This window comes from Acartia tonsa, chromosome 9 (genome assembly GCF_053477335.1).
Source record: "Acartia tonsa isolate MP-2025a chromosome 9, ASM5347733v1, whole genome shotgun sequence".
NCBI lineage: Eukaryota > Metazoa > Arthropoda > Copepoda > Calanoida > Acartiidae > Acartia > Acartia tonsa.
The window spans coordinates 13,736,199-13,763,325 of record NC_137268.1 but is presented as its reverse complement, the minus strand read 5'-3'; the positions used below and the strand labels follow the sequence as shown (position 1 = coordinate 13,763,325).

The following is a 27,127-nucleotide window of genomic DNA, read 5'->3' as shown; positions in this document are numbered from 1 at the left end:
AAGCATTTATATGAATTGAACCTCATGAATAGTCAACAGTTTTCCAAAATAAAGCGTAATTTATGGACTGGCGGTCCAAGTATGTTATTTTGCCCCAAGAGGTAATTTTAAGAAATAAGATTAAGTATTTCTGGTTTATTTATTTTAAAATAACTGCCTAAAAAAATGTTGGTGGGATTTTTTTTTGTTTTTGGGGGGTTTTTTTCAGAGAAAATACCTACTGGTCCTGTGGTGGTTTTAGGCTATTTTCATGGGAGGTGTCCCACCCCCTAAGAAAATAGCCTATTTTTTTTGTTTTTTGGGGGGTGGGGGTGTCTCACCTTCCATGAAAATAGCCTAAAACCACCACAGGACCAGTAGGTGTTTTCTCTGAAGAGTAGAATCCGATCGGTTCAGTGGTTAACGAGATTTTACGGGACGGACGGGCAGACATCAAGCTACTTTGTATTATAGATTACAGATAGACCAACGGAAAGTAGATATTTAATTATCAATAAAATCTTGTCCTAAAAATCAGCAGTCTATCTCTGTTTAAATTAATATATGACATGTAAATTTTCTATAAAATAACTAACAAACCAAAGGACCAAGTGAATTAAAATTTGGTTGCTTATTATTAAGGGATATTTTAACATAAATAGCACTTATTATCTTGTAGATCCGTTTCAAAGATTATATCAAAGGCAAACTTCAATCATGATTCTATTTCTAGGAGACAGAACTAGCGCTGCAAGAAAAGGAAGCAGCTTTAGAAGAGGCTAGACAGGCACAGGAAATGGTGGAGGAAATGATCAGCTCACAGAACAACAATCAACCTGATACTAAACTTATTGAGGTATTAATAGATTGATGGATAGATAGTCAGATGTAAAGAAAGACATACAAACAGAAAAATAGATAGATAGATGGAAATGGTGGAGGAAATGATCAGCTCACAGAACAACAATCAGCCTGATTCTAAACTTATTGAGGTATTAATAGATTGATGGATAGATAGTCAGATGTAAAGAAAGACATACAAACAGAAAAATAGATAGATAGATAGATGGAAATGGTGGAAGAAATGATCAGCTCACAGAACAACAATCAACCTGATACTAAACTTATTGAGGTATCAATAGATAGATATTATAGTCAATGACAGTAATTGGTAGTTAGATAAACAGGAAAATAGATAGATAAATGGATAGTTGGAAATAGTTTCAGGAATGTTTTTATTTGTTATATTTGTAATTTTTTTCCTCTAGAAATCATTTTTTTTGTCAAAATTTTCATTGAAAATATCGAATACTTTGGTACTTTATACACGGTGTCTCGAAAAGTTATAAGATTAATACCTACAACTTTTATTAGTCCGGGAACTTGGGTCCATCCAAACTTGTTTTAATCTCTTATTTTCATTTTAATATCCGCGGAAAGCTGTCTTTAATACGATGCGATATAACTATTTTAATATTTAGTTGGTACAAAAGCTACAGAAGCAGCTGGAGAATCAGCAGGATGTGCTCAAACAATATGAACCCAAACTAAAGAAGAAAGAAAAGGAAGCTAAGGAATTATCAAAGGTATGTTTAAATTATGTTTTGTCAATATGTGTATGTTTATGTTGATAATAATCTAGAGAACCTAAAAATAGAACTATCATAAGAGAGTTTACTGGATAGCGGTTGGCTAAATATTCAGCAACTCTTTTTCTTGTATGGTGACAGTTTAGGCAGCATTTTAATATTATATGGCAGTTCAATATATTTCTTGGCAGCTTAAGTACTGTAAAAGTTATTTCCAAGCTTAATCCTTTGTTCTATCTGTAAAAGGTTCAGGTTATTATGGTATATTTCTTGCTTTGGGTCGGGAAGAAATAACATATTTAAATCAGATGGCAAAGTCTACTTTGTCCTCCAGGCCATTTAAAGTTTTGTAAGTTTGATCAAGATCAGCTTTAACTCTTCGGTCCTTCGGCTTTAACTCCTTTTTCACGGCAGTTTATTTCTCGTTTTGTTAATATTGCGGTTGGACTGCTTTTAAACAGCTTTTTAGACACTTCAAATAGTTGCCATCCTCTTTAAATTATCAAATAAATTTTTATTTTAGGAACTAAAGCAGCTACGAGCAGACAAGGCCAACGCAGAATTAGCCAGAGACAAGGCTGAGAAACAAATGAAAGAAATTAATTCCACTATGGAGGATAAACTTAAACTTATTGAAGAAAAGGAAAAGGTAGCTACCTAGATTTTTATGTAAAACAAGTTAAGTAAAAGAATACCTATAAGGACATGAGCTTTATGTATGATGTAACTCTGTCCACAGGGCGGGAACCATGTCCCGATTTTGTATAGTATCTTTAAAATCAGCAAATAGCGTCGGTAAAATAAACATAAGAACAGAAAGCAATTTGCTAGCAGACTAAAAGGGTCTCCAACACTGGGACCAGGTAGTTGTCTGAATCATGCATCAATTCTTATACATTTATTTTTAGAATGAGGAGGAATGGCGTAGTTTGTCTGATCTGCTACAGAAACAGTTGGACGAGAAATCTGAACATCAAGTTGAGCTTGAGTCAGAGGCTTCTACTTTGAAGTAAGTTTTCAGTATTTTGTTCAGAGATAATAAGGCTTGTTTTCCTTGATTGATTGATTGATTAGCCATAGTCTCTTAGGGTTTGGACCTAAGTAGTCATGGAGTAGGCTGAGACACTTTTGTATAGCCACTAGGGCTATCAAGCTCCACATTCAAGCACATTATGACTTGACCCGCTGTCTCATGAGAGCTACTCATTGTTACCTCACCCTTGCCGAGTATGACAGGTGTCCCAAATTAAGTCACCGTAATGAATGACGCTCTCCGCAGAGGAGCTTGGGATAAGGGTAGTACTGCACTGATATTATGTACTTGACTATTAAGTATCCAAACTTACTCAATAATCCCCTTCTCACACAACCTGGGGAAGTTGCGTGAATGTATTCAACTGAGAAATTCGAGTTGCCACATGGGGACTAGAACTCCAACTCTCATCACCGTAATTCAGTGCGTTACCACTGAGCTACGACGCTTGTTTTGCTTCATTAGAGGTGGTTTGAACTGAAGTAGTTTTTAATTACACCCATAAAAACGCTGGGACCTAAAGAATAAGCCAATGCCCGATAGATTTATGTACATCCCTAATGCACTGCAATGGTGATACACAAATTATGCCTTCTCTAGATTACAATTAGTGGTTGGAACGTTTGGACATTCAACAAAATAGACCAACCAATCAAAATTCAATAAAAGTCTCGAATGTTGTTAAGCCATCGAATAAGAAAACGTTATAATAAGACTTTGGGTACTAGTGTAATAAATAGCCCAATGTCCCCTCCCTGTTTGTGAGTGATTACTCTGTTTTGGGTGAGCGAGCATACGAAGTGTCTGTAAAAAAAGGGCATTGGGGAAGGGTGTTCTTTAATTCTTCAAAAAAAAATCATGTAATTTTTCGGCTTTAACGAAGAACTCATATTTGATGCTTCTTATGTTTATCACATCATAAATTGAACGAGTAGAAAATGACAGACATGGCAAATGTTGACTGAAATTTAAAGAGTATAAAGTTTGCAACAAATAATATATTATTTCAGGTCAAGATTAAATATTTACCAGAATGAATTAGAAGAGAAGGAGGAACAGATGGAAGTTTTACAAGAGACAATCAATGAACTCAAGAAAATGAAAGGACAAAGGTAAAATATTTCTAATTTTTTGGATTGACATGCCAGAATAGTTATTTATCGCATCGTATTATAGACAGCTTTCCGCGGATAATAAAACGATGAATTAATTATAATTACTGCTCGTAAAAAATGTCTATAATACGATACTATAAATAATATTTCAGTATGGCTGAGAACCGGTTCTAATCGGTTTCGAAGCCATACTGGAATGTTTATTTTACTCACAGCTTTTTAGGTTGATTTCATTCAACCTATGATGGTTCTATCCCTACGTGACTTTTATCATCTTTATTTATCCCTACCAACCAAACCCAAAATATGTTATTTTGAAAGTTAGATATTTCATGGATATTAAGCGATGTTAGCAAAAATTACCATTTGTTTGTTTTAAAAAAATACCGTCACAGAGAGAGAAGGAGATTTTTATCACTTTCTTAAATCAAATATTCATGTAAAAGTTGAAAAAACTTTTGAAAATCTAAATTTGTATCTACGCTCCTTTTGATCACATAGACCTACAGATCAGCATATCGAGGCCTGATACTTAAGGCCTCCAGATTGTTATCCATAAGGCCTTAAGGTTGCCACCTTATTATTTCATAGTATATATAACTACAGGGTGTTTTTTTTAATAAGTTAAAAGTATTGCTTAATTTAACCCACTTGCCATTGACAGAAATTAATAATCTATATCTTAAATTCTTCATTGATGTGGGACATTTTGTATGAGAAAAAATTATTTGCCAATTTCAACGAATTCTGTCTTAAAAACCGGTTTTTCCAAAGTACCTATTTAGGAAGATCTTTGGATCATGACTAATTTAAAGGGTTTACAAAAATGCATACATTTTTAAAAATCAAATTGCGCGGCTTGTGTTAATAGTAGAAAAATGTTATGCATATCGTTAGAATCGTCATAAACTCTAGTTTTTAGGTGTTTAAGAACTATTCCTGTGCTACGTATAGTTTAGGAGCTACGTGGTAAAATGTTCCAACTTACTTAAAATTTTCAACACTTCTCACATTTTCCAATGTAACTTCTATACTACAAATAGCCTGTATGTGTTACGTATATTTCCAAAAACTAGAGTTTATGACAATTCTAACGGTATGCGTAACATTTTTCTACTATTAACACAAGCCGCGCAATTTAATTTTTAAAAATGTACGCATTTTTGCACACTTTAAATTAGTCAAGATCCAAAAATCTTTCAAAAATAGGTACTTTGGTAAAACCGGTTTTTAAGGCAGAATTTGTTGAAAATCGCCAAATATTTTTTTCTCTTACAAAATGTCCCACATCAATGAAGAATTTAAGATATAGATTATTAATTTCTGTCAATGGCAAGTGGGTTAAATTAAGGAATACTTTTAACTTATTAAAAAAAAAAACCCTGTATTATTTATTAGGTCCAATAAAGAACGAGACACCGACAGTGCTATTGACAACGGAGAGAAGGATGGTTGGGAGGTGGATGCAGAGGATGGGGAGAATGGATGGGAAGTTGAGGAGGACATTGTCGTGGCTGATGATGATGAAGAGGTAAAATAGAATCATTCGTATGAGTTAAAACGTTTCTTTAGAAATTAGTGCTGAAATCTAAATTTTTACCATAATGATATGTTTATTACACTAGTCTCCAAAGTTTATAATAAAGTGATCATATTTGTTGGCTTAACTACATTGGGGACTTTAGAGAACTGTGAGAAGCACTAATTTTACGCTACAGAAGGGGTAATTTTGTGTATCATCATTGGGGATTTATAATAATTTATAGGCCATTATCTTTACAGTTTTATAGTGTTGATTTAATCAAAGGGATAAAATTGCATTATCAAATTTGCAACTTAAGATATCATGCTTATTTCTAATTAAGGTTGATGATACTGCAGCTATTTCTGATATTGGCGAGGTCGCCAAGTTGAAGGTGTCCGCTAGGCGGGCCAGCAAGGCCGCCAAGAGGCTACAGGAGGAGGTTAAGACAATTGAGTCCACCCTGTCAGAGGCTAAAAATAAGGTAGACTGTTGGAATATTATTATACAAACAACTACCATATATATATAAAAAAAAGTTATATCAATTCTAAGTAACATATAAACCAATTTGTTTAACAAACATTCCTTACTACTAACTTTATGCAGAACTCTAGGTACTTGTTTTTCCCTTGTAAACTAAAATATTTAAAAATAGATCTTGATGAGCTATTAATAACTTTAGATCAGGTTAAGGTAGGTATTATTGGATACCGGGTAGTCCAGCTTGGTTAGGTCACCGAAGATATAGATCCTAATTTTCAATTTATTTTAAATAGAAAGGCACTTTGTTTAAAAGGACCGTATATTTTAAAAGAAAATTTATATTTTTTAATGTCTTTAGTTGGAGGAAAGAGAGAAGGAGTGCAATCAATTAAGAACAGCCAGAGATGAAACAGTTTCAGGTAGAAATTTATTTGCTGTTCCTTAAAAGGTCCAGTGACACCTTGGGTTTCTCACATTTAGAAACATCCTATTTAGAAAGCAAAAATTCACCAAAAGCTTCATATAAACGAGTATTGGTATAATCAGTTGAAACTGATGTGTCGTTCAGATGACTTTTCATTTCATTTTAATTTTTTCTGCACTTCTCAAAATGATAAACTTTCTTGTTTAGAATTGATTGAGACTACTAGAAAACTTGAGGTTTTGGAGCATTTCTTTAACAAGAAGGAAGCTGAACTACAAAAACAACTTGGTCTACAGAGTGCCAGGTGAAAAATAGTTAGATTTTCATTTGTTTAATAAAATCTCAATTTATTCTCGTAACCGAAGTTGTTAAGACCAAACTTTTCAACCAATAATTTTAATCTATAGTAGGATTATATTAATTTTATTTTACCATTTAGGATTTAATTGTACATTAATTTATTGTACATTGCCTTATCCCTTAATATCCCTGCACTATAAACCTATCCACAAGTTGCAACTTATGAAAAATCTCTAATTTTCAGGTTTGGTGATGTTAGTAGTAGTGCAGATACAATTGCCAAGCAGCTGCATTCAGTTACAGAGGAGCTAGAATCAAAACAGGCAGCTATGAAGGTATTTTTATCATTACTCGCGTTTTTTTTGGATCTGATCTGGTAAACAAAAGGAAATAAAAAGGCATTTGTAATATACTATAGGCCTACCTTTGTAAAATAAAGATAAATAACCTGTCTAATACTCAACATTTTTATAATGGACCAGCGACTACGCCCATAAAGGAACCCTCCCCGCAAGAAAATTTAAACCTGCCCAGGATCTTTTAAGAAGCTACACTGTGTCGGCTCATCGGTTAGTGAGATCCTTCGGTACAAACAAAACGACAGATACAGCGATCCTGTTACTTTATATACGGAAAATATTATACATAATAATTTTAAATTGTTTAGTTATTGAAGAGTGAGCTTGAAGAACAAGAAAAAAGCTTAAAAGCAGCTGTTGCAGTCCAGGTAAATATAACCATAAAGATCTCAAAAACAGCCAACCAAGTCATGTTATAATAGTTTTAATAGTTTTTAATAGGCAGCTTTCCTAGGATATTAAATATAAAAATTTTCAAAATTGAAAAAAAAAGATATTTCAAAGAGGATAATACCGATTTTTCCTTTTATTATTCGTCGAAAATTGCCTTCAATACGATAAGTTACATGATTTTTCAGTATGACTGAGAACCGGTTCTAATTCAGCGGATATTGATCGGTTTTGTAGCCATATTGGAAGGCATGTTTTAAAGCATCCACAATCACATATTTGAGATTTCCATAATACATTTAATAGATAAATTATTGATCTAAGTGCCGCGCCATCCTGATATATAGGTTTTGTTAGTCTCTTATTATATTCAGCGTGGCCACATTCTTCAGTATACTGAAAATCTTCAGTATTCTTCAGTATTTGGAAATTGGGGCTTCAGTATTTTCAGTAAATACTGAATATTCAGTATTTGAAAATTTTATTCAGTATTTTTCAGTTTTTGGAAATTTTCATGATTCAGTATTTTCATTATTTCTTAAATTCCAAAAAAAATTTGCATAAATAAGATGTTTTTTCAAGTAGTTAATGTCAGATTTTTTTCGGCGCTTCGCGCCTCTCTTTACTTTCCTATAAATTACCCTATAACTTTGTACATTAATTTTGCTTTTTTTTATGGTAATATACATTTTTTTTTCAATTTCATCCCAAATATAAATTTTTTAGATATTTGAGATGCTTTTATACAGTATTTTTTTCAGATATTTTTTTTGTCTATTAATAGAATGAATAATCTAAGGTGAGTACTTTGCATGGTTATTGAAGGTAAAGTTTTTTAGCATGCTCTTAACCATAGACGTCCAGGGGGGGGGGTAAAGTGACGATTACCCCCCTCCCCCCCAAACGAATTTGGGGGTGCCGTAGGCACCCCCAAATTTTTTTTTCATTTTATCCCTCCCATTCAAAATTTTACCCTACCCTGGGGGTGCCGTAGGCACCCCCAACCGTTTAGGAGGGGGTATTTACCCCCCAAACAATTTTGGGGGGTTAAATACCCCCCCCTAAAATAAAAAATCTCTAACTAAAAAAAATTTTGCGCGCTTCGCGCGAATTTTTAATACTAAATATTTAATAAAATTTAAATTACCCCCTCCAAAAATTTTCCCCGGGGGTAAATTTTGGGGGGGGGTAAACAAAATTTACCCCTGCCAACAGATTTCATGGGGGGTAATTCCCCCCCCCCCCAAACAAATTTTACCCCCGGGGTAAAAAAAATTTTACCCCCCCCCCCCCCCCCCCAAAAAAAAAGCGAATTACCCCCCCTTAAAAAAATTTTACCCCCCACCCCCCAAAAAAAAAGGTTGGACGTCTAGGCTCTTAACTCAACTAAAAAGTATTTAAGTTTTGTAATCATTTAAAATATTTATCAGTCATTTTCTGCTTAATTGGTGCAACAAAATCTAAGAGGCAAAATTAAAAGATCTTTAAAATATCCCCCTAATAATAAAGCTATGATGATATGAAATTTTGAAATGAGGAATCATATAAAAAAAATACTTATTGAGTATTTGTATTTTTTGTTCAGTATTTCAGTATTTTTTCTTATTTTAGGATTCAGTATTTTCAGTATTTCCTTTTTTTTTCTTCAGTATTTTCAGTATTTTTTCTTGTTTTAGGATTCAGTATTTTCAGTATTTCCCTTTTTTTCTTCAGTATCAGTATTTTTTTGGTTGTGGCCACACTGTATATTATCATTTATTGTTAGTTTGACTTTTTCGATGCATTTGATAGTCAGTTGATTGTAATTGTCAGTTAACTAAACCACACATCGAAAAATCATGTATATTACGCGTGACGCAATTTACAACGAATATTAAAATTTAAAAAACCATAAAATTAATACCAGCTTTGTTAGCCCGGGGAGGTTAATAATCCGCGGAAGGTTGTCTATAATACAATGCGATAAATAACTATTAAACCTTAATCTAAAGGGTAATATTTTCCCCCATAAATACTATAAAACTGCAGTATAATCGATATATTGATGTTGCACTAGATTTTCATATACTCTAATGAAGTGATACTAGCAGCTGGCTAAAATAACGATACATCAATCCACCTCTTTGCTTCACACCCTCCTACTAGATAAACGAACGGATCATTAAATGAGATCCATATTAACAGCCTAAATTGACGACAATTTTTCTCCTATTAATATATCTACGTATTCTATTCGTATAAATGTTTTAGGAAAAGAAAGCTCATGAGAACTGGGTGGCTGCCAGACAGGCGGAGAGAAAACTTACAGATCTTCAGGTACAGTTTTATATTTCAAAAATGTGATTCCTTCGACAATTAGGCATAATGTTATAAGCGACGTTTTTCTTTAATAAAATCTTAAAATGTAAGCACTTTATGCCCATATTAAATGCGTTGTTACTCTATATTTGTAAATATTCGTCTGTTAGAAAATATGTTTTTTTGAGCTTCGCTTTCGTGGATGATGTAATCCATGATTTCAGTATGGCTTCGAAATCTGGATTAGAACTGGTATTCAGCAATGTCGAAAACTCATAAAATTGATACCCGAGAGGATAATATAGACAGGTTTCCGCAGATTTTAGAATCTTAGCTTTCATTTTAATAGCTGCGGAAAGCTGTCTATAAAATGCGATATATAACTAGTATTATATTTAGACTGAAATCAGCACCCTGCGAAATCGTCTGACAGTGACAGAGTCGCGGGCCCAGAACCTGGAGCAGGAGAAAGCTGACCTCCAGCAAACCATACAGGCTATTCAACAAGATAAACCTGAAGGTAGGTTCTAGTTGTAAACAATTCACATTTTGAAACAGGACGATTTCATCTAAAAACAGCGAAGCTTTCTGATGATTAAAATAATAGTTAACAATAGGATCTTTTCCACAAAGTATAGTATTAAGCAATTCTTGTATCCTGAAAAGGATATTTGGAAAGAAATAAATAGGTTGTAAACTATTATGAAACGAGTAACAGTGTTACTGTGATGAAGGCGTGATTTTGAATTGGGATAGCGAGAGCTTCAGACTGACCGACACGGATAAATGTTGAGTATTTTTGATGATTTCTTGAATTTGACTTTTTAATACAACGCGCAAGTTACAAAAATTAAAAGATTGTTTCCTGCTGTTATATTAAATATTTAGTATTATAGGTACAATGTTTAAATGTCCGTTTTTAAATGTTATTTTTGGGTTTGTAAATGTAGTTTAAAAATCATTATCATTCTTTCCCTATCACTAAATAACCAATTTTCTGCATGTAGGAATGAAGATTGATTAACAACACTTTTTATCCTTTATTATTTTTATTTTAGCCTATTTTATCATATAAAGTTTTTTTTTGTCTGAAGTTTAAGTTCTCAAAAACTACTTAACCGATTGGGTACGGTTTTTTGGGCAATCTTAACATCTGGTTTTGTGATGGTTTTAAGTAATTTTTCTAAACCATCTCTGCCCCTATATGCTAGTGGAGTAGCCGCTAGTAACTAAAAAACAATAGCAACTACATCATACATGTAATAACAGTTTTTATCTCCATCCATAAATTGGAATTGCTTTTATCGTTTTTTGGAAAATATTTTTGTGTCGAAGGTTCCAACAGTCATCATCAGCGCGGCGGTAAAGCGGTCTCTTTTGCGGAACCAGACGCCGCCAACAATGGCGGCGAGAATAACGGCAAGTTAACGGCATCCCTACCGTGTTGTCATATATAAAATGTCTAGTATCATTTTATGTTTTAGTGATTTTGTGGCTTTTAATCTTTTTTATTTTGTTTCATTTCAGATGGCGGGACAAAAGGTTTTCCTATTTTTACTTTTTTCTTTTAAATCACTTGAAAATATTTGAATTTAAAGATCTAATAGCTGTTTTAACCTTGTTAAAAGACAAATAGGTTGAATATGCAATTATAAACAGATGTAGGAATTGTAATCTAGTATTGCTTATGTATGTAACTTTGCATAGGTCCTTGAAAGGTTTATTAGTATTGTGGGGAAGGTCACCACCACCCTCTCTCAGAAAAATCGCCCATAGAAAAAATGCCCCTGTATTATAGATAAATGAAAATTACCCTAAACCCAGAGACTTTATTTCTCTCCTTCTTACAAACTTTCCTTTAGTTACCTCTCAAAACAAATTACACCCAGGCCAGATTGTTTGGTTTATTAAGTTAAGTGTCAAATCGTTTCAACCGCTAAATGTAATCTACAGAAGGGGTAATTTTGTGTATTTTCTTTGGGGAGTACCTCAATTTATCCTTTTAGATTCCTGTAATTTACTTGCTATTGACGTATGACATTTAATTTATTTTTTTCTATTTGGAGGAGAGTTGATAGATGTGATCACTTATAACAGTCGTATTACTCAAAGCTTTTTAACGCTTTAAAAATAATCTCTAATATTTTTATAAGAAAATAGTACATTATTCTGCGAACAACACGTTACACTTTTATGAATGTTTTAACGTTTTCTAATATTTTTAAAGCACCTGCTATTCACGTTTTTTTTCTCTTATTTATTTTGAATGTACCTACACAATTTATTTTTATTTATTTTTTGTTGTTTATTTGTGAATGCATTTGTTTTTAAAACCCTAGCTGAATGCTGATTGTTTTATTTTTGTTTTTTATTTCTTCTAGGATCCCATTAAAAGACGAGATATGTATAAATTAAAATTATTGATTTTGATTCTTTGTGATGTAAATAGTACTTGTAAACAAAATACATTTATTGAAGCTTTCTTTATTTTAAGTGAAATTGAGATTGTCTAAACTTATTTTAACCTGAGTTTTTATTTTTGTGTATTAAAATCTTTAAAATAGTGGGACATTTTGAATCATAAAATAATATCTAGACATACAATAAACATTGTACTATTTTATAATCTGGAATTTTTCAGGTATGAAAAACGGTTCAGCAGCTAACAGTACTGTAGGTGACCATTCTGAAACTAACAGTATCACTGATCCTGCCAGCTTACCTCCGTTGCCAGGTATATATTGATTAATTGATATCAAGGTATATTATAGATAAACCAGCGGCTACTCCATTACAGGCCTATAGGGGTACTTAAAGTTTTTTTTTTATTTTTTAAAGAATTTTTTAGGGAAGGGGATTTACCCTCCCCTGAAACAGCTGTAAACTTACACTTGACCTGGTTCAACGGTTAGCGAGATCCTTCGGTAAAGACCGAGAGAGATTTTATATAAAGATAGACAATGGTATTTGTTAGCTATTATATACTGCTGTTGAATAAAAACATATCTGTTAGCTTTTTATGTGATTCGAATAATATGGGGCGCATTCAAAGGGATAGTTCTACGAAGTGTATTTAAAGAGTTAAGGTACTTAGAGTAGTGAACTTTTATATGTCTTAGTAGAATATATTAGGCATTGGATAGATATGATTATATGTTAAAGAATTTTTAACATTGACCAGACCAAACTTTTTTTATTTGACAATATCTAAAAAAGTTAAAGTGATTTGCCACATAAATTACATGAGAATGGTCTATTTTTTTTCAAATATGTATAGCCAAAACACCAATACAAGAGAATCTTTTTCCACATATTTCACAAGAGTTATAAAAAAATTGAACAGGAGTTCCCCTTGGGACAAGTCACTTAAAAAACATAATAAATAACGTCCGGTTCATTATAGGACAGGTTATCTAGAGATTCTTTTTAAAAAAATAAAAAAAATCCATCCTGTTTACTTACAATATACGCGGAAATACCAACTAACCATACAACATATATATTTAAAGACCATTCTCATGTAATTTATGTTGCAAATCACTAACTTTTTTAGATATTGTCAAATAAAAAAAGTTCGGTCAGGTCAATGTTGAAATTCTTTATCACAATCATATCTATCCAATGCCTAATATATTCTACTAAGACATATAAAAAAATCACTACTCTAAGTACTATACTAAATATTTTATTGGTCATACTTTGTTGTTATGTGTATTATGTTGTATAAAAAGTTTTAAGTTCTATTAACTAGTAAACGCTATCTAAAGTTGTATTTATGACAAAAAAGTTTTTGCCATATATAACATGCAACGAAGTTGAAAATAAAAATGAAAATCTCATTTTTTAAGGAAAATCCCTGGTCAAATCTTTTAATTTTAATCAATAACTTTATATTATGCACTACTACGTTATTTAAAATAGAAAAAACTTACAGTTCACTATTTTTTTTTAAATGCACTTCATGAAACTATCCCTTTGAACAGGCTCATAGCCTGGCCTAAAGACACAATTAGAGACAAAACAATTTTCTTTTGACAAAACTTCTTTTAATCCAGGTCTGCCTGTTGGTCTCGGTGGACCGTCCGCGGTGCTGCCACCCCTCCCTGGCCTGGGGGGTCTGCCCTCCATGCCAGCTATGATGATGCCCACTGTTTTGCCGCCAATTTTCGACACACGGCCACCAACTTTGGGAAGAATTTCCCCTTCTAGAGAAAGGTAGATCATTTCTTTTGTTCTTAGCTTTTGTCGATATGTGAGTTGTTAAGATAGTTTAATGTCGTTAAATATTCTTTATCTTGCGTAAAGTGCCTATAATACTAAATTATGAATCTAAAGCATTTATATCGGTTAGTTCTATCAAAACCTGGTACTTCTCTATTAAATAAATTCGTTTATTACGTTTTAAACTACAGGAAGGATAGGATAACCGTGCATGTTCAAAGCTAACTTTGGTGTTTATTTCAGAGACCGTTCTGACTTATCATTTAGATCCCGGGGTGAATATTCACCCACACACAGGGGAAGGGATTACTCCCCATCCACAAGGTAATATTAATATGAATATTCACCCACACACAGGGGAAGGGATTACTCCCCATCCACAAGGTAATATTAATATGAATATTCACCCACACACAGGGAAAGGGATTACTCCCCATCCACAGGGTAATATTAATATGAATATTCACCCACACACAGGGGAAGGGATTACTCCCCATCCACAGGGTAATATTAATATGAATATTCAACCACACACAGGAGCAGGGATTACTCCCCATCCACAAGGTAATATTAATATGAATATTCACCCACACACAGGGGAAGGGATTACTCCCCATCCACAGGGTAATATTAATATGAATATTCACCCACACACAGGGGAAGGGATTACTCCCCATCCACACAGGGTAATATTAATATGAATATTCAACCACACACAGGAGCAGGGATTACTCCCCATCCACAAGGTAATATTAATATGAATATTCACCCACACACAGGGGAAGGGATTACTCCCCATCCACAGGGTAATATTAATATGAATATTCAACCACACACAGGAGCAGGGATTACTCCCCATCCACAGGGTAATATTAATATGAATATTCACCCACACACAGGGGAAGGGATTACTCCCCATCCACAGGGTAATATTAATATGAATATTCAACCACGCACAGGAGCAGGGATTACTCCCCATCCACAGGGTAATATTAATATGAATATTCACCCACACACAGGGGAAGGGATTACTCCCCATCCACAGGGTAATATTAATATGAATATTCACCCACACACAGGAGCAGGGATTACTCCCCATCCACAGGGTAATATTAATATGAATATTCACCCACACACAGGAGCAGGGATTACTCCCCATCCACAAGGTAATATTAATATGACACAACCAATGAATTTCCCAATTTATAATTCACTGCTAAAATGAACCAATTGCGTGTGTTCTTATTAAAGTACATCTGATAAAACGCTAATATTTTGACAAGGAATCACGTGATTGGTTTATTGCCATTAAAATAGACCAATAACGTGTCCCCTTTTCAAAGGAAATCTGATAATAGCTAATAATAACAAGGAAACACGTGATTTGTTAATTACCACTAAAATGAATCAATAACATGTCTCCTTAGGTATAAAATTCATTCAATACTACGCTAGTTTTTTAACAAGGATACTCGATTGGTTTATTTTAGCGACAAATGTATAAATTCTGAAATTAAAAGTTGTGTCATCTACGTAAATATGTCTGGTAAGTAAGGTGTAGTTACACTTTGACCCAAATCAGCAGGGAGGAGAGCAGGGGACATTTGACAAAAGACTTTTTTGTGTTAGTGTTTTACCTTAGGTTAGGTTAGGTTATGTAATATAAGGGGTATATCGCACGCAGTGTTTAGCATAGAGAAGAAAATGTTAGGTCTTTTGTCAAATTAGGTTTTTTGTCCATTTGGTCTTTTGTACCATTTGTCTGTTGTTCAATATGTCTGTTGTCTCAACACCCAAATCAAATTTGTTTCTTAATAATAGCAATTTTCGTATTTGCCTAGGTCGGAGAGGCGAGGAGGTGGGCGTCGTGGCTCCCCAATGCGTAGACCTTCCCCCACACGGTCTGATAGAGGATATTATAGAGACAGGGACTCTTCCACTGATAGGTAACGATATCCCCATCAATCCCCTTCACCCCAAACCCTCACCCCCTACTAAATAAAAGAACTGACTAATAAATAAGGTCCATATTAGCAAACTAGATTGACGACAAATTTTCCTTTTTCAATATATGCAATAGTATCCTTGACTTTATATTCTATTAGAATTCAGTGTTATGGTTTTAGGCTATTTTTGCCTAGCATTTCAAATACAGATCCCCTATATGCTAGGGGAGCAGCCACTACTATCTTAGCTACTATATTTTAATTAAACATGAATGCTGGATAATGTGTTTATTTATTCTAAGAATCCCGCTCCTTTATTTTGTTTATTATCCTTATTTGAAAAATAAAACAATGGAAACTTTTGTTATATTGTTTACTAACAAAAAGTTATTTAAAGCTTATAAATATTAAAAAAGTTAAAAACAAAAATCTTTTATATAACTACTAATATATAAAAAAGTAATGTTTTTCTGTCTCTAGCTTAGATTTAATTCTCTACTTTACCTTCAAATACGACTTGTTATGGCTTTAGGCTATTTATTTTTTAGATTTAAACCTTTCGATTTTTTAGGTAATTTTTCTCCTTTTTCATATCACTCCGAATACAACGCACCTAGATTATAGTGGTGCAGCCAGTATTACTCTTATTTGAAGTAGTTTTTGTCTTTGAAAGACATTGTAACCAACGAACCGATTGAGTTCTTCATATTTGACAATATTACGTTTGGTCCCTAGATGGTCTAGGGCTACTTTATTTTTGAATTTAAGTCTTCAGCTGGTTTTAGGCTAATTTTTCATATCTAATATATATCCGTATACTTTAGAAGCTACCGCCACGATGACCGATATGACCGTCGGGGCCCTCGGGACGACGATTACGACCGTTACTATGACCGGCGGGGAGGCCGCGAGGACGAGCACTATGAAAGGCGGGGCAGCAGAGATTACAGAGATGGCGGGGACAGGGATGAGGAGTATTATGAGAGGCGGGGTGGTGGTGGTGGTGGGGCGACCAATAGGTCAGAATTTCTGGATTTGAAAACAGGTAAAAAGATGTGGAATAAAACGGAGATAAAGATTATTTGATAATTAAGCCTCAATTAATAATAGAGCCTTGCTGAAAATTTAACCTGCTTAAATAGCTCATAATCATTGCCTCCTAATCATGGTTTTATAATAAAAGGCCCAAAATACTCAAATCATTATTCCAATGAAAAACCTTTAATTTCACGACCTCTATATGGAAGTTTTCACTGTGGGATGCTCTACCTTCTAAGCCAAAGAAATTATTATTTTTACGTATTATTTATGTGATATAATTTTAGAAATGTTGTCATAAAAGTACTTTTTAGTATGGTTTTGAAACCTATTGATATCCGCCGGGTTATAGCTAGTTCTCAGCCATACTGTAAATTAATGTATAGCATCATATTACAGACAATTTTCCACAAATAACAAAACAAAGATAATACCTAACATTTTATAAATTTTTTTTTATAACCGCGGAAAGATGTCTATATTACGATGCGATTAATAACTAAATTTGTTATTTAATGTAAAATATTTTAAGGTCCTAAGACGTCCTCCCCCCTGGAGCCCAACAGAGGAAAGTTTATGGCTTAGTAGAAGAAATCTTGGAACCTTATTGATGCGAACGTCCGGACAGAAAGATGTAAACATCCCATCAACTCTATTAGTGATAACAAAGTGATTGAGTTTAACAGTTAATATAACATTTTAAATAAGTTGTTATCTACCTATTGATATCTAAAAATTGGAAAGATTTTTCGTAATCTCTAATTCATTGCAACTAAGTAAATGAGCCCATTTCATGATTAAATTAAATGTTATTTTATCTGTTACACTCAAAAACATTGGTTAAACCAAAACCATTTTAATCATTAAAAATTAGCCTCCATACTACCAATGGCAAAAGTTTATTGAAAAGTAGCACTTTAAATTGTGTTTTAAGGCTAGATTAAATAGTTTTCATAGGATAGACTTATGGCTAAGTGTGCTAGATTGCATAGGAAAATAAGAATCATAGGCAGTAAAATAAAAGTAGCTACTTTTTCATAGACTAATATTTTTAGAAAAGTACCATTTTTATCTTACTTAAATTAAATGTAATTTCAACTATCATAAAAACTATTTTTAATGATCATATCATAAAGAAAACTTTCAGATAAACATCACAATTTTCTAAAAATTCAATTGCCCCAAACAGTGGGCGAAATTCTTTTTAAAAATCTTCAAAATTGTCCTTTAAGTGATATACAAGAAAAATGCCAAACTTTTATAGTTAGGTAGAATTTTTGATGTTTTGATAGGTATTGTAGATCAAAACATAAAAAAAGATCTACAAGAAATGTGGATTCATTTTAAAATTGTAATATAAGATATTTTAAATAATTGATCTAAAATGTTTAGAATCAGACTCATAAAATTTTGTCTTTTGCGACACTAGTATAATATAGGATTTGAAAAATCCGCAAAAAAAAATATTTCATTCTGCACTAGTTAGTTATTACAAGTTGGTATTAATGTTTGTTTTAATCTATGTAAACTGTATAATATAAATGTTTGGAATATGTGATAAATTATGAAGTTTTTTTAAACATTTTTTTTGTTTTGATTTTATAAGAATTATAATGCTCTAAATTAATTTCAGCAATTTTTAAAGTAATAATGAAAATATTTTAACTAAATTTATTACAATATTTTATTTAAAATCATCAGGTTAATTTTAATTTAAGTTAATTTATTTAATTTTTTTAGCAATAGTAACACCATAATAGCATTTATTTTAATATTTTAGTTCATTCCTATAAAAAAATCATAGCATAAAAGTAAAAAAAGCAGTGTAAATAAGCTAAATGCTTCAGAATCATAAAAATATGTAATTTGAACGAATTATAAATTTAATTTTGATCATTTTCGATCTTTTTATTCAGTTTTAATGTATCGTTCAAATTACAAAAATGCTTGCTTTAAAAAGAAATATTTACATTCTTATTTTGTAATGATTGAAAATTTGTAATGAAAATGAAATGTTTGGTCAAGTGTAGTTTACGGTAAAATGTTATTGTATGTAACAGTTAACTCCTAAAATCTTTTAATTTTAAAGGCTGCTAGTCCTAGCTGCCAAACGGCTATACTTACATATCGTTCTTGCACACCGTTAAAAGCGGCTTAATAAGGCCTACACATAATCTGGATCAACTAAGATCCAATGTTGCACAGGGAAAGCTTCATTGAAGGAAAAAGCGTAAAATAATTATTTTTTTTGTGCATGTATGTGCACTGCGAGTCTGAGATAACTGCGTATTATTGATTAAGGACTACTGTTTACAGTATACAGTCAATAGATTTTTGGAGATAATGGTTACCAGGAAAATTTGACCGTGAACTGCACTTGAACTAAATGAAATGTTTTGTACTGTTGTACTGATAAGTTGTATTACTATTGTGTCTCCGTTTACGACCCGCGCCCCCCTTTTTTATCCAATATATTTATTATGATATTTATTATCTGATTTTTATTTATATCAGAGCTATTCTATAACTTAGTTTGTTCGATTGGCGTTATAAATTATAATAAATGTAGATGTAGAATACAGACAACTACCTGGCAAAGTGGCTGTTGGCAACTTGCTCTGTGGCAATTTCAAATGGAATTGATTGGCTGAATAGCTAGCAGTCCCTGCACACAGCTCATGTCTTATCTTTTTTTACTTTAATCTTTATATAATGTTTAAAGCGTTGTTGCTCTATATTTGTTTATGTTCGTTTGTCTGACTTTTGACAAAAAATAAATAGATTAAACTTCACATTAATTTCAAAAGATTAAAAAATTAGCATTCTTTGATTTCATATTAGATCACTAAAACTAGACCGACGCTTCTTCAGACATCAAATTTAACCCACTACTGTGGCTTAATATGTTGTCAGGACTGAAGCAGGTTCGAATCCCGGCCCAGCAACGAGTTAGAAATGGTTCCTACTGCTGTCAGGTTCGCGACATAAATAGTAAGAGTAGGGGAATTGCCTTGTCCCAAAATAGGTCGTGAAATCAAAGAGTTGGGTGTCCGGATGGTGTTTGTCCGTATGATCAAGCACATCATTTAGCAAGTCTTGGTTTAGAAGTATACCAATTGAATTATCGTGGTGTCTTCTATAGGCTATCCGAGGCTAAGTTATGATTTTTCAGGGAATAAAAAAATATCTGCTCTCATATGAGAGACCAAACTTAATTACGAAAATTATGATTATGTAAATTTTTAAACTTTGGTTTGATGCTTAGTTTTTATCTATATTGCAAATTTGTAGGGTCTCTCGTAAGCTTATGATTTCGGTAACCACTGAACCTACAAGGTTGTGCTTCTCAGGGTGGTTTTAAGCTATTTTCAGGGGGGGGGGGTAGGACATGCCGCTCACAAATAATTCTCACTCTTTACCTGGGGTAAGGGGGAAGCCAATAGTCCTATTTTTTCAGAAGCTTAAGATTTTAGCTTTTAAATTGATTGAGAATTTTTACATTAGGAAGCTTCACATTGGTCCCGAGTTGGTTTGAGGCTATTTTGTTTTCATGTGGAGTTGCGCGATGGTTTTATGTTATTTTTCTTTTTTCCCCTTCCCTTTAAAATATAGATCCCCTCCATGACAACCGCTAGTTGTTTATATATTTGGCTAAATATGGTAGCCTTTATATATCTGCAAAGCTAACCTTTACTTGCCACAAAAAAAATTTTAGTAGGGGGAGGATAATACCACCCTTCCAAATCCAGATTCTACCCACCCACCCCCCTACCCCAAAACAAAAAGTTTGGATGACCTTGATAATATTCATTGAAAATATATTTAATTTAATATTCATAAAATCACGAAACCTTTTACATTATTTAAAGCGAAGAAAATTAGCATATTCTGAATATATAAACAGCTTGATAGTCAAGTATCAACAAATAAAGTCGAGTCACGGAGATTTTATCTGTTCAGCGGCTTATTATGTTGTAGTTGATCCCATGGTATATTGCACTAATAATACAAGTACCCAAAGTTTTTAAAGCACGATGTCTTATTTGTTAGCTTAAACACTTTGGGTACTTTAGTTTGATGGATGACTCTAAACTATTAGTTCCGAATTGTTCAGCCAATAACACAGAAGGGGTAATTTTGTTGATAATCATTGGGGATGTACGTCAATTAACCGGTTATTGTCTTATCTCTTAAGAAGATATATTAATATGGGTAAAGGTATAAAAACAATAAAATTCAAACAATATTTACATTTTCTGAAATATTTAAGACAAACATTAATATACGAATAATTAATTTTTTCATTTACAATTACATCTTCTAGTATTAGTGTATTAGCGAAGCTTCTCTATAATTTTAAATATCGGTTCGCTTATAACTCATACAAACAGATACGTTAATTGAATTATTTTATTTAACTCTGTAGCAGTTTGTTGTACATTTCTTGCTAACAGTGTTGCGGAGCCTGAAGCCGTGAAGCCGCCATATTTTGCTGGAGCCGTAATTTTCGTTAAAAAACGGCTCCGGCTCCGGACTAGATAAATAAAGATTTTTTATAAATTAAAATTTGGTAACTCTGTTTTGTTATGTGCAAATGCCCTTTTTAAACTGTTTTTAACCTATTTTTGAATGGGGGGTCAAAAATATACTAGGACACCTATAGAATCAGACTGCAGAGCCCAAATTTGAATTAAGTCCCCAATAAACTTTTTTTTGGGGGATTTAAAAATTAATTTTTAGTGTTGCTGTAATCATTTTGACCGAAGCAAAAGCTCTTTTTTTTACTTCGGGTAATATTGTGGCTTACAGAACATTTTTATATAATTCACTTTATATTGATACAATAAAAAAACATTACTCTGTTCATTGGAAATAATTTTTTTTTCCAAAACAATTAATTTCATTGAAAAATCTAACATTTACAATAAAACAAATAATTCTGAAATCTAACCAATAAGAATTCTTGTTTTATTTCAATTCCTAACAATTCAAAAAAACAGTGTTTTCACAAAGTGACTTATTTCCATTGTAGTTAAATAATTTTTATTTAATTAAAATGAAAAGAATGAAAACCATACACATAAAAGATACATTCTTTTTAAAATTATTTTAAAAAATAAGTTTGAATAATCTTATTTTATAACGCATTTGTATATGTGACAAAAATAAATTTGTTGTATTGCATAAACATTTGTTGTCATTTAACCCTTTACAGCCATTTTTTATGTTTTTAAAATAAGTGAGAGAACACAAACATGTTAATGTTTGTTCGTTGATATATTATAAAGAATTAACTTTTTAGTGAATTTTTATAGTAAAATCATAAGGCCTAATTTTACTCTATACCAGAATACAATATTTATGAAGCAAAACACTCTAAAAGCTACGAATTTTACCCAAATAAAAAAAAACCTTTTGCTTCGGTCAAAATGATCACAGCAACAGTAAAAATTAATATTTAAATCCCCCCAAAAAAGTTTATTGGGGATTTAATTTAAATTTAGGCTCTGCAGTCTGATTTTACTGGTGTCATAGTATATTTTTTATATACGTTTTAAAAATAGGTTAAAAACAGTTTAAGTTTTTCAAGTCAATTTTTATCAAAAGTGGAACTTTTCAAACCTTCAAAAGTAAAAAATATACGTGGGGAAAAAACATGTCGAGTTTTTCTTGATTTTAGGTCGGAGCCAAATCCGGAGCCGCACCAAAATAAAACGGCTCCGCAACGCTGCTTGCTAAGATGTAAACTTTTAATGCTCCACTACTTAGGATATTATTACCCTTGTCTTTAGCAGGGCTCGGCAGCTGCACTGCATTTCAGCCGCCTGTAGGTCTCAGGGAAATCAAACTTTTTAAATTTAAAAATCATCTGGAAGTTTAAACCTTAATTTAAGGCTTAGTCGAAGCTGCTGAGCCCTGTCTTTTAGAACCAAAATGGTGAATCCTAAAATGGTGGGTCCGGCTCTCTGGCATATCTCAATTTTGGCGAACTTAAAATTTTGCAACGCCTTAGTAGAAACAAAATTAATTTATATTTAGAATATATACATTCTGTATTAAAAAGCAATTAAAATTATCAAGAAATTTAATTTTGTATAACAAAAATATCAATTTGATTTTAAAAATTAGCGATGACATCGCAGACAACTTCGTATGAAACTAATGTAAAAATTCGAGTTACTTCTAGGATGTCATGACACTTTTTTTTAGTAGCGAAGCTACTCTATTTCCAAAATGTCCATCTATACTTAACTTTGTCATAAATGGAGTAGGGGAAAGGTGATTTTCTCAGCTACTATTCAAGATAGACACCTGAAACTTCTTGACACCATTCATATAATCATTTTTGAAAACAATGGCAGTTGTAGGTAGCTTTACCCCTTCCGTTTTTGAGTGGGGAGGAGGGGGACGGGCATTGAACGCTTCCTTTAACCTTTTATATCATCTTCTATTACAGCATATTCCCTGGTTGTTAAAAAATTTCCGACCGTAAGTCGTTACCTTGATAAAACAAACAAATAAACTATTAGGAAACCATTGTTCTAGAGTTCCTCAGATGTTTTCTATCTAATTTTATGTGTGAGAGTCCACATCTCCATCCTTGGGGTTACAGGATGCGAACAAACAAGGCAGGATCATGCAGGTGAAGAACAAAAATATTTTTTTTTACTTAAACAAAGCTTTTTACATTACCAATATATTAAAAGATCCTATAGTAGTCCATATCAATTTAAAATATAGGGTTTAAAGTCATTTTCAGGTTTTGGGTATGACCTGCATAAAACTTTAAATGGCTCCTATGAAAGCACTTTTAGACTAAGATAATTTTATTTTTAAACTCCAAGCTTAAACTAACATGTTAACATGACATATTAAAATGTCATAAAAATCTGCCGCTATTTTCCCACCAACCGCTAACTGCAGTGGCAGACAGCTTCCAAGTACACCACTGAAGTTTATATTTTGAGAATTCTAATACAAAATAAACTTTTTTTTGGAAAAATTGCTCTTCTACCCTCAAAAATAAAGAAAACTACAGCAGCTTAAAATCTTTAAAAAGGGCCTAACAAGGATGACAACATCCATAAGTAGCGTGGCACAAAAATCGTGGATGAGAATACATACAAATAGAATGAAAGAGTAATCTTTAAAATCAAGAAAAGATTCACTGGAAAAAATAAACACAAAACCTTATTTTATTTTCTATAATGATTGACATACCAACGGCCAAAGTAAATTATATGCTGGATTTAATTTAGATATCAATAACTAAAAAAGATTTGAAAATCGGACCATAAACACCAAAGTTATGGTGAAAAATTTGAAAAATACAAATATAGCCTAAAACCTGCTAAAAAGCAGTCCGACCGCTATGAATGTGTTAAAGTTAATTATGCTCGTTAGTGTTGGGAATGTTGACAAAAAGTTTCAGCCTTCTATCTGTCATAGGAGCCGAGAAAATCACGTTCCCCCCACTTTGTCTCCAACCGAAATACGGACATTTTGAATTATAGAGTAGCTTCGATACTAAAGTAAAAGGGTAGGAAATACAGAAATTCTTTATAAAACAAACACTCTTTTAGACAGATTAAAAGACATTTTAAATTATAGAGTAAATTGCAAACAAATAAAAGATTCATTTTTCAGCTCAATTTGTTCCTGCAAACATTTAAAAAAAAGCCTTTCTATAATTTTGATCGGTCCCCCCGCCCGTACGTCCGTCCATACGAATTAGAAAGTGTAGCAACTCTACCAAGAAAGTCTGTACGTTCATTTAACCCTTAACGGTCGGAGAGGGGGGGGGGCGTTGAACGCCCCCCCCCCCATCCGGTTTTTTCTATCTCATTTTCTGTGTGTGAAAGATAAAGAGCCCATACTGCTTGACTTTTTAAGTGTGGGTATGACACATAACTGAGAGTTGGAATTTTTTGAATAGCTCCATCCTGGCGGGCACAGGATGCCAGCAAACCTGGCAGAGTCATCCAGGTAAAGAACAAAAATATTTTTTTAATTAAACAAAGCATTTTATCTTACCAAAATACTAAAATATCCTTTAGTAGTACATCCTCATATTAAATACAGGTGTTCAAGTCAATTTCAGGTTCCAGGTATGATCCTGCAGGTCCTGATCCTCCAGGTCTCCAGAAATCTTTAAAAGGCTCCTGTGGCCGCAATTTTTGACTTAGAGACTTCAAACTTTAAACTTAAGCTTTTCTGTCATGTCTACATAATGTATTAAAATTTCATAAAGATCCGCCGCCGTTTTCTCGCCGACTGCGGCGGCTGGCAGCTGCCAAATATAGCTGCTGCCGCTGAAATTTATGTTTTGATATTTCAAATATAAAATTTACATAAAAATAAACATTTTCTGCAAAAAAAATTTCTTCTAGCTTCAAAAATAAAAAAATTACAGCCGTTTAAAATTTTTAAGTAAAAAAGGACCTAAAAACAAAGGTTGTTAAATAAAAGGGTGAAGGAAGCAAAAATTGACTTTGACTTACTTAAGGTCGGAAATTCATCATAACACCGGGGACTTGCACAAAAAAATTTAGCCCTCTAGCTCTAATAGGAACTGATTAAGGTGCGGCAAGGGGCCCGACTGTTAAGGGTTAAAACATGCTGATTTGTAACTTTTTTGACAACATTTTTTGTATGAGATAATAATTAAAATCGACATTTTAGAATTGTCATATCAATTTCGAATTTTTCATAATGATTCCTATGACAGTTAGGCACAATTTAGAACAGTTTTGTACGAATAAGAAAGCGTAGCAACTCTATATTATCTATCAGAAAGTCAGTAACTCCATTAAAAGATGCTGTTTATCCTTTTTATCTGGTTTTTGGAATAATGATTCCTAGGAAAATAAGTTAAAGTATTATAAGCAAGGCATCTCTATAATCAAATCCTAAATATGAAAGTATGTCCTTTTACTGATTCCTATATTTATGCAATTTTACAAAAAATGTATGTACAATTTTGTTTAGACTTTGAAATTAATGTTCGTAATTTATTGTTTGACTGTTCTTCCTTCTGATTTTAGAGCTTTGATTTTATGGATGTTGTCATCCTCGTTTTACTTTAAAGTGAACACATTTTATATTCTGCGAATAAATTGACGCCTAAGCTAAAGTCACCCGTTACTGTTGAAATGAAAGATAATCAGAAATAAAATATGATACATGTATAAAAAATCAATATTTTTTATATTTTTATTCTCAAAACTGTTTAATTAATGGTGGTGAATTAACCACTTTTTGGTACGCCCCCCTTGAAACGCCTCTATTATTCTACATTCAAATTGATAATAGTACACAATGTTATTAGGTACATTGTTGTATTGATTTTTTAAAAGAAAAAAGAAATTTAATTTTAAAAGATAATTTAATAACAACCGTTCGAGATTATATTAATCAATAATAATTTTTAGATTTTTTCGTTTAATTAAATTCTTTGAAATTTTGGCGATAGTTCTCAGTGAGTAAACATACAAAATGAATGTTGTTATATATTTTTGACTTTAAACAAATGCTTTAGTTAAGACAAATTAGTTGTACCAAATGATTTTTTTAGTAGAAGAACTACTCTATAACTCAAAATTTTAATGTGTTCGTCTGTAAGAATTGGTATTTGAAAAAGCTAAAGATTTTAACTGCTATATAATAAAGATGGCTAAATTTTTATGGAAAAATTATGGTTTCCTCAAAGGGACTAGTTGAGCAAAGAACACCGCAAACACTCTAAATTACAAATAAATTGAAAATAATGAATTCGGAAATTTTAAAGTGAAGCTTCTCTATAATTATGGTCGATCGGTCAGTCTGTCTGTCCGGCCGTGACGGTTAGCTCTTTTTGTTAATTTAGACATTTTTTCTTATCAATTAAATAATTTTGTATGTTGATTCCTATATAAGTCAAATACGATTTAGGAAGCATAGCATCTGTTAAGTAAATGTTACTAGAATTTCTGTATGTCCATTTCAAACATGTTGATTTTAATTTTTTTTTTTGCGATAGTTGGCGATAATTGAAATAATGATTCCTAAGACAACATTGTACAGTGTTTTAGCCGAAGCTTCTCTATAATTAAGTCCTAAAAATGTAAGTATGTCCTTAAACAGTATCCTATATTTAAGCAGTTTTACACTCTACAAATGTTGATGTGCGTTTGACCTACCACTTCAGATCTTTGCATTTATAGATGTTGTTTATGAATGTTTTCATAAAATCATAATGTTATTATAATTTACTGTATATGCACAAATTTATATCCAATAATATTAACCGTTCCTAACCTCTCTGGAGGGCCTTAACCCTGTCAGGATTATTTAATATTTCCAAACCTAACCTAACCTAACCCCTGGGAAGGGGGGTAAATCCTGGAGGGTTTCTGTTATAACTAACATAACTAAACCTAACCTAACCT

At 32.5% G+C, this 27,127-nt stretch overlaps 1 protein-coding gene across 1 annotated transcript in view; it reads left to right on the top strand.

The window, feature by feature from the left end:
- Positions 1-19,190, top strand: part of LOC145328260 (uncharacterized) — an 83,978-nt gene extending 64,788 nt beyond the window's left edge. The window contains exons 19-37 of the mRNA XM_080171876.1: positions 713-835; positions 1,461-1,565; positions 2,092-2,217; positions 2,477-2,577; positions 3,612-3,713; positions 5,115-5,247; positions 5,582-5,722; positions 6,083-6,143; positions 6,356-6,452; positions 6,693-6,783; positions 7,116-7,175; positions 9,448-9,513; positions 9,895-10,015; positions 12,137-12,229; positions 13,551-13,710; positions 13,960-14,040; positions 15,558-15,662; positions 16,487-16,707; positions 17,233-19,190. Of these exons, the coding sequence (XP_080028002.1) occupies positions 713-835; positions 1,461-1,565; positions 2,092-2,217; positions 2,477-2,577; positions 3,612-3,713; positions 5,115-5,247; positions 5,582-5,722; positions 6,083-6,143; positions 6,356-6,452; positions 6,693-6,783; positions 7,116-7,175; positions 9,448-9,513; positions 9,895-10,015; positions 12,137-12,229; positions 13,551-13,710; positions 13,960-14,040; positions 15,558-15,662; positions 16,487-16,707; positions 17,233-17,285 (2,040 nt within the window). The 3' untranslated portion in view covers positions 17,286-19,190. The remainder of the gene's footprint in view (positions 1-712; positions 836-1,460; positions 1,566-2,091; positions 2,218-2,476; positions 2,578-3,611; positions 3,714-5,114; positions 5,248-5,581; positions 5,723-6,082; positions 6,144-6,355; positions 6,453-6,692; positions 6,784-7,115; positions 7,176-9,447; positions 9,514-9,894; positions 10,016-12,136; positions 12,230-13,550; positions 13,711-13,959; positions 14,041-15,557; positions 15,663-16,486; positions 16,708-17,232) is intronic.
- Positions 19,191-27,127: the final 7,937 nt, after the last annotated feature.